General features: G+C 37.5%; 1 protein-coding gene across 5 annotated transcripts; it reads left to right on the forward strand.

Annotated features, from left to right (window-relative positions):
• The first annotated feature begins 754 nt into the window (after positions 1-754).
• On the forward strand, positions 755-6,861 carry LOC107771854 (uncharacterized). Of its 5 annotated transcripts, XM_016591312.2 has the most exons (8): positions 755-990; positions 1,815-2,416; positions 3,161-3,827; positions 3,905-4,005; positions 4,095-4,184; positions 4,911-5,038; positions 5,198-5,384; positions 6,179-6,861. In XM_016591312.2, exons 2-7 carry the CDS (start codon positions 1,856-1,858, stop codon positions 5,340-5,342), a joined length of 1,692 nt encoding a protein of 563 aa, XP_016446798.2. In that variant the 5' UTR covers positions 755-990; positions 1,815-1,855; the 3' UTR covers positions 5,343-5,384; positions 6,179-6,861. The 5 variants fall into 5 exon arrangements, with proteins under 5 accessions (XP_016446798.2, XP_016446796.2, XP_016446799.2 ...); XM_016591310.2 differs by lacking the exon at positions 6,179-6,861 and having other exon boundaries at positions 5,198-5,784; XM_016591313.2 differs by lacking the exon at positions 6,179-6,861 and having other exon boundaries at positions 788-928; positions 5,198-5,784.
• Positions 6,862-7,401: the final 540 nt, after the last annotated feature.

Raw genomic sequence — 7,401 nt, forward strand, 5'->3', positions numbered from 1 at the left:
TCCTATAAATAACCTCCCAGTAAGCGGAATATTACGCACAATCTCATCTAACCCCTCCCGGAAGCGCCTCTTAACCTTCTCATCCAAGCCCGCTTGCGACGCATAAGCGCTAATGACTTTTAGGGTGCACTCTTGAACCACCAACTTAATACGTCTACCACAGATTCTTTAAGTTCCCTATCCACCAAAATACCCATACCATTCTTACCCTTCAGGACTCCAGAGTACCACAACTTATATTTGTCCGCATCTCGCCTTCAATCCTACCCACCTAGTCTCCTGGACATACACTATATTGACCTTCCTCTTCTGGAGTATCTTCGCCAGCTCTATAGACTTACCCGATATACTTATATTTCATGACTCAATTCTCAATCTATAGGTTCCCTTGTGCCCGTTTACCTCTCTTGCCTCCCGTCCCACCCCTATCCCTGCCCTTCCCCAAGGACAGAATCCAACTTTCACCGGCAAAGTAAAAATTCTAAGTAGCCAACTAATTAAACTACTAAAACTCCCAAATTTGGAGCATATTATTGCACTATTTACAGGGAAAAAATGGTAAAAAGAATTCAAATTCACAACTCCCGTGTTGTCTTATTTCTCACATATCTCAATCAGTTAACTATTTTATTAATGACATAAGTTAAAATAATTTTAAAGTTAAATTACGCGTGAATAACAGCTATTATAATTTTTTTATTATTATATTATTATTATTTTTTTATTTTTTTTGCGAGGCTGTGTTTTTCAGAGTATAGAACCCGGGGAGCAAGAAGACGACTGGGAAGTCACCACGTGGTTCTCAACTTTACAGTAACACCATCCTTAAATAGTAGCCCTCTCCACACCTCTCTTTCTTCTCTTCACTTACGAGCTTATTAGTCTTCTCGAGGGTTTTATCTCGAGGGGCCTGTACATTACACCTAAGGTGAAGCGTCTGTTTTTAATGTTAATTTGCTGCATTTGTTTTAGTGAGTGGAACCCCAGATGGTAAGGTTTCAATATTTTCTTTGCTTTACTTAGTTGTTTGATGGGTTTTCAAGGGACAATGAAAATTTAGGTCGGTTAAAGTGTTGTCGCGTTGGGGTTCTTTTTAAATCTTTAGTACATTTTGTGGTTTGAGAATGTTGTATTCGTAGCTTCTTGAAACTGTGAATTGCTAGTAAATCAAGTCTCTTGTACAGATTTCTTCTGTTGTAACTACTTAAGTCATTACTTCTGAGTTCCCTTTTTAATATAACTTAGTTTTAGCGCGATTCTTGTTTTTTTTAAGTGGAAAAGAGCTCTTTTTAGACTTGTAACTTGAAAGTATAATACACTTGATTTCGTAGTCAATTGAAGTGTTTCACAAAGATTTGTAAGTATAAAATATACTTGATTCCTGAGTCAATTGAAGTGTTTCACTTTCTCAAACGCATTTTTGTTAATTTTAGCAACATCTTTCCACAGTCTGTTCTGTCCTCTGGCTGACAAAATTATCTATTGATCTTAGAATTTGGTGTAACTTTGCGAGCATCTTCTTGATATCATTTTGGTTGATATTCAGATTCTTTTTTTAGACAGAGAGATTCAGATATTTGCTTTATGTTAATCTGTAATCGTCGGTGATGACTCCAAATAGTTCATTCTATCATTGCTGCCATCTATTAGGTCTTTTTTTTTTTTTTTGGAGGATTTTGTTGTTGTTAAGTGAAAGGAATTTTCTAAATATGTATGTATACGGTGATACCAGTTGATATGATTTTGGTTTAAGTCCTTGCTATCTCACAATGCATTGATCTTATTAAGTATTTATCTGTGTCTTTTGCCTGTAGCAACTGCAGTAGCTTTTGGGTACACCTTCTCTGTTACTACTATGGATAATTTCAGAGGTTTTGGGTTGGGCAAAGCATTTAGGAAACAGAGGACTAATCTGTATCGCCGGCCGCAAAATGAGTCCCAGATGCTTCTGGATTGTCCTGACAATTCATCAATTTCATCAACGCCGCAATCTGATAGTGTGAGCAGAGCATCCAGTCATGACATTGTTGATTATGGTAATATTTCAGGAACATCATATAGTAACCTCAGTGGCACTGAGACTGGCATGAATCAAGGTGTGGAAGATGGAAACTCTGGAGACTTCTGTTACAGTGATACTGAACAAAAGGATGATCAGATAGATATGAACAGATTTAGTGAAGGATACGTCACAGCATCTCATATAGAAGATCCCCAAATAAGCGGAACTGTGATTTGCAATAACCATTCTGGACTGCATGGAATAGTATCGGATGGAGCTGGGAATGACAATAAAGTCAAGACAGTGAAACTCAAGGTTGGCGGTGTTACAAGAACAATACACACTTCTGTTGCTGGATCCTCTTCAACAAAGTCTTCCTCCTCTTCAGATGCCCCCCAACCATGGCAACCAAAGGTCATTATTCATTGACCTGTTGTTATCACTCCATTGCACACATTTCATGCTATATGAAACTTTAGGAAACACATCATACTGACTGGGGATGCACCTTGGTCTAACACTAAAGAAATGGTGTTGCTTACAATTGGTATTTACCAGATGTTGCATAGAAGATTGTAACCTAAATGATCTTGGTCTAAGGTGCCAGATTAAGGTTCTGGTCCTAAAGGGCATGGGTTCAAATTCCACATGTTAAACATAACTTAATGCATACCAGGATCTTGAATATGACCGTCTTACAGAGAAGCCTTACAGAAAACGTACCCGATGCGGAAGACACTATTGTAAAGAAACAATGAAAGCCTTGTAGCAAAAGCTGTTTCTCGCCCTTTGCCCTAACTTACGTTACCATTTAGTTACAAACTTTCCCTAACATGTCTTGAATGAGCTTGTCATGTTTAAAGTTCTCTAGAGCTTCTTAGTCTGTCCTCTCAGCAACTCTTGAGCTTCTTTAAGTGGTTTTCTCTTTTTCATGGCTGCAAAATCCAAGTTTGTGGCCTGTGGGGACATCAGCTTGCAGTCTCTTTCCCTTGATAAAAGTTTAAACTTAAAGCCACCAGCTAAGTCCATAAGAATGTGACCATCCATACCCTCCCCCCCCCCCAAGACCGAAAAGAAGACATTTATTAGATTTCTTGGCTTACTGGTGATTTAGTGTTGGCAGAGGCTAATTTGAGGTCTGCTTTTCATATTTTGTAGGAGAATACTGGTGGACATCATCCCTCTTATACTGGCAAGGCAATTGGCTTACGAGGTATCCCCTGGAAGGATTTTGCTAAAACTGGTTTTAGCATCAGGAATGTGGATTCCTTGCAGGATCAGTTACCTGGGCAGATTGTCCCTTTGAAACAATTTGGAAAATATAAAGCAGCTCATAAAAGCAAACCTGTGCTTTATAGACATTTATCAGATGATGAAGAAGATGATGATGAGATCCGTTACCTGGAGAAGCTCAAGTCTTCCAAGTACTCTGCTATTTATAGTGCTGGCTATGAGGATGTTGATGAACCTGGAAGTAAAAAGCAACGGAAGATATCAAAGGTGTCAAGTCAAACTAGTAATGGTTATGGTGCAGGTATTAGTGATTACAACTCGCTCAAAGCACGTAAAGGGATGAAGAAATCCAAATCAGCTAGGGAATCTCAGGATACTGACTCTGAAGAAGGAGCGGTGCTTTCTGATACTGGGTTAGAACCCAAGAAGAAGCAACAACGAAAGGAATTCATTGATTTCTCAGTGGATGGTGGGACAAAATTGGCGGTCACTACTCGCCAACAGGCAATTCAAACTGGAAAAGATATTTCTTCCAGCGCAGGCTTGAGTGCAATTGGATTCCCCCATGGGCTTCCACCTCCACCACCTAAAAGTATGTTTCCCTGTCTTCTGTGGATAACATACTTCAGCTCAGGATCAGCTGGTAAATTCATTTTGATCTGGTTGCAGAACAAAAGGAGAAGCTATCTGAAGTGGAACAGCAGTTGAAGAAAGCCGAGGCTGCACAAAGACGGAGAACGCAAGCTGAAAAGGCTGCTCGAGAGTCGGAGGTTTATACCTCTTGCTCTAGTTTATGTGCTTATGTTGATATAGCTTCCGTACAGCTATGTAAGTTCTTTACTTGTATTGATTTTTACAGGCTGAAGCAATAAGGAAAATCCTTGGTCAAGATTCTAATAGGAAAAAGCGAGAAGATAAACTTAAGAAGCGACAAGAGGAGTTAGCACAGGTGAGATGCAGCACAAGTCGAGCATCTTGAATTTCAAAGTTTATTGTAGCCCCTTCTACTTTATTGCTTTTGGCAATTTCCATAGGATTTATTGAAAGGGAAGCCCAGTGCACAAAGTATTCCGCGTTCATGTAGAGTCCGGGGAAGGGGGCGCACTCAAGGGATGTGATGTAGACATCCTACCCTAATGCAAGCATTAGTGGCTTCTTCCACGGCTTGAACCCGTGACTTATAGGTCATACGGAGACAATTTTACCATTATTTCAAGGCCCCCCTTCTTCCGTAGGATTTACTAAGGGTCAAAATTTTAGCAATTAACATGTTCATGGTGGTTTCATTTTTTCTTCTTTCTTGCCTTTTTCCTTTCTTCTCCTCTCCCTCTTGACCATCCATGGGAATGGTTCCTTTTAGTTCATTCCTTTCTCTGGTCGCCGTCCATAGTAATGGCAAGAAGTATCTTCTTCTTCCCTTCTGCCACTCCTGCTCCTTGCTGCTTAAAATAGTCTTCCATTGTCTTTTATAGTGTCTATGACATCCTTCAATGAGCACATCTGGATCAATTGTGGTCATTCCATGCACTTCTAGAATTAGGGAAGAAGCTGTTAATATTTAAAGAGAGTAATTTCTTGATAAGGAGTCAAAAGCTACAATGTTAAGTTTTCTTCTGCACTCCACTCTTTATTATATATCACAAATTTTCTTTTGCACATATGTTTATTCATTCAGGAGAGGAATGCAACTGCTACTGCACTGTCATCAAGTACTATCAGATGGGTCATGGGTCCTTCTGGTAATGTTGTGACGTTTCCTAATGAGATGGGACTCCCGAGCATATTTGAGCCTAAGGCTTTCAGGTGATATATTCTTTAGAACGAAATGCTTATTTTTGAAGTTTGGATGCTTAGAGTTGTTAGCTTGCGGACCTTTTTCCAATATTCAAGTTTTCCCCCTTGTGTAACTACTGATCACTAAATTATGTTACCTTTTATTTGGGGTTTTATCTGGCTTTTCAGCTATCCTCCACCTCGCGAGAAATGTGCTGGTCCATCTTGTATGAATACGTATAAATACAGAGACTCCAAATCAAAACTTCCTCTCTGCAGTCTCCAGTGCTACAGAGCAATACGTGAAAAGATTCAACCTCTGAGTGCTTGTTGATTGTGCTGAGCTCCTCCGGACCTTATACAGTTATACTGATAGGTACTTGGCCTATTTTTTGTAGAGAATCATGTGGTGGATGTTTTGCATACCATCTTATGATTCTTCTGTCATACTTCTGCTGGCATAATCTATCGCTTCAGCTGGAGTTGTTCATAGTAGTGTACAGTATCGAACCACAGTAGATTATATACGACTTTAGTCGATCCAGTTATCATAACTGGCATTGAAAACAGGGACTTAAGGTCTTAGCATTTTGAGTCGAATGGTAGTTTAAATGCAGTCAAATACTTTGAAGTCGAATGTCAATCTAAATACTGTCATACTGTGAATACACTTTTTGTTGCTGTAATCCTTTCCTTCAACAGTTAAGGGAGGAGGTCCTGTGTGAAAAAGAAAGAAAAAAAATACTAACGAGGGTCTGTGCATCTATTCTCCCGAATTTTGTCCTTTTCTCCAGAATATTCTATCATTGTTTTTTTTGTGTGTGTGTGTGTGTTCGACACGATAATTTTGTTAAGTAAATTTATAAAATTACTGAACTAACTTCAATATTAACTTTATGCTTTAATTTGACAATGTACAAATGTCTCTTTACCTACATTTTTGTCCATGTGCAGTTTGATGAGTTTCATATATGATCATATGTTATAAGTAGGAAATTTTACGCCCTATAGAAAAGCTTAGTACCCTATTTATTTTAAATAAATATCATTTTAAAAAATTATATTATATAGTTACCTTTTACCCTTTATAACAAAATATCTAATTATAGTTATATCCTACACTTAAGGCACCATATACGCTAATTAATATTTTTCTCTCTCCTTTCTCAGATTTTCTCTCACATAATCATGGTAAATTTCACAAACCACGTTATCTCTCTTTTTGCATACATTTTACTCTCTTCTCCCACGAAACCACGATTGAATCACCATCTCCTACGACGTTGTAATACTCTCCGGAAACTGTCAACACCTAACAATTCTTTTTCATTCGCTTTACTCCCACACTATCCCCTTTTCCCAGGCAAAACTCAGTTAGTTTTGTTCACTTCTATGCCTATATAATCGAAATACACTCTGTAAGCAAGAGGGAGTTGATCATGGCTTCGTACCTGGGAGTTGCGAGGAGTGGTACAAAAGCTACGATGGTATTGATGTGTCAAAAGCAATGTACAGGATGCGTGGGAATAATGAGATTCAGGATTTTTGCTCGACGGAGGATTCGTCGGAAATTAGGGTTTGTTGTTGAACAAAGACGACGGATTTTGGAGCTGAGCAACTTGTTTTTCTGTTAATATATTTCAATGTATTTTCAATGTATCACGCTGTATTTTCATGTATTTCATTGTATTCATTGTCTTTTTTTCTTTCATTGTAATTCAATGTATTTCGTTGTATTCCATGTATTTCATTGTATTCACTGTCTTTTTTTCATTGTATTTCAATGTACCGTTGTATTCTATGTATTTCATTGTATTCACTGTCTAGCTATATGTCATGAATGTATTCATATATTTTTTTTTAAATTAATATCATTTATGTATTCAGGTGTATTATATAATTTCTCTGAAGATTGCTTTGTTTTTTGGTGTATTTTTCGGTTGAGAATCTTTTTTATAATTGAAAATACAAAATTTGTGTGTTATAATTGAGTTTATTGAGTTATATTAGGAGTCTATTATGTTAATTGATTCAGTTTCCGTTTTAAAAACAGTGTAATCCCCTATTTCACGCCGTGAATACAGTCGAATAAAATAATTTGTCCAGCTGTAATCCCACGTTTCACTCCATGAATACAGCCAAATACACTCGAATATAACAACTGATTAGCTGGACTTTCCTGATTCACGCCTATTTTTACTACTGTATTCATGAATACAATAGCTTAAATACATCTTATAACCACAAAAAAGATATCTATAATTCGTAATATAGCAAATGGTATCTATAGATGGCTAATTACTACTAAAAGATAGTGCTTTCTTATAAGTATTCATTAACCCAAGTCTCTGCAAAACTAGAGGTAATTGTAAATATATCGTACTTAAATTTTT

This window comes from Nicotiana tabacum, chromosome 7, assembly GCF_000715075.1.
Source record: "Nicotiana tabacum cultivar K326 chromosome 7, ASM71507v2, whole genome shotgun sequence".
In the NCBI taxonomy this organism is placed as follows: Eukaryota; Viridiplantae; Streptophyta; class Magnoliopsida; order Solanales; family Solanaceae; genus Nicotiana; species Nicotiana tabacum.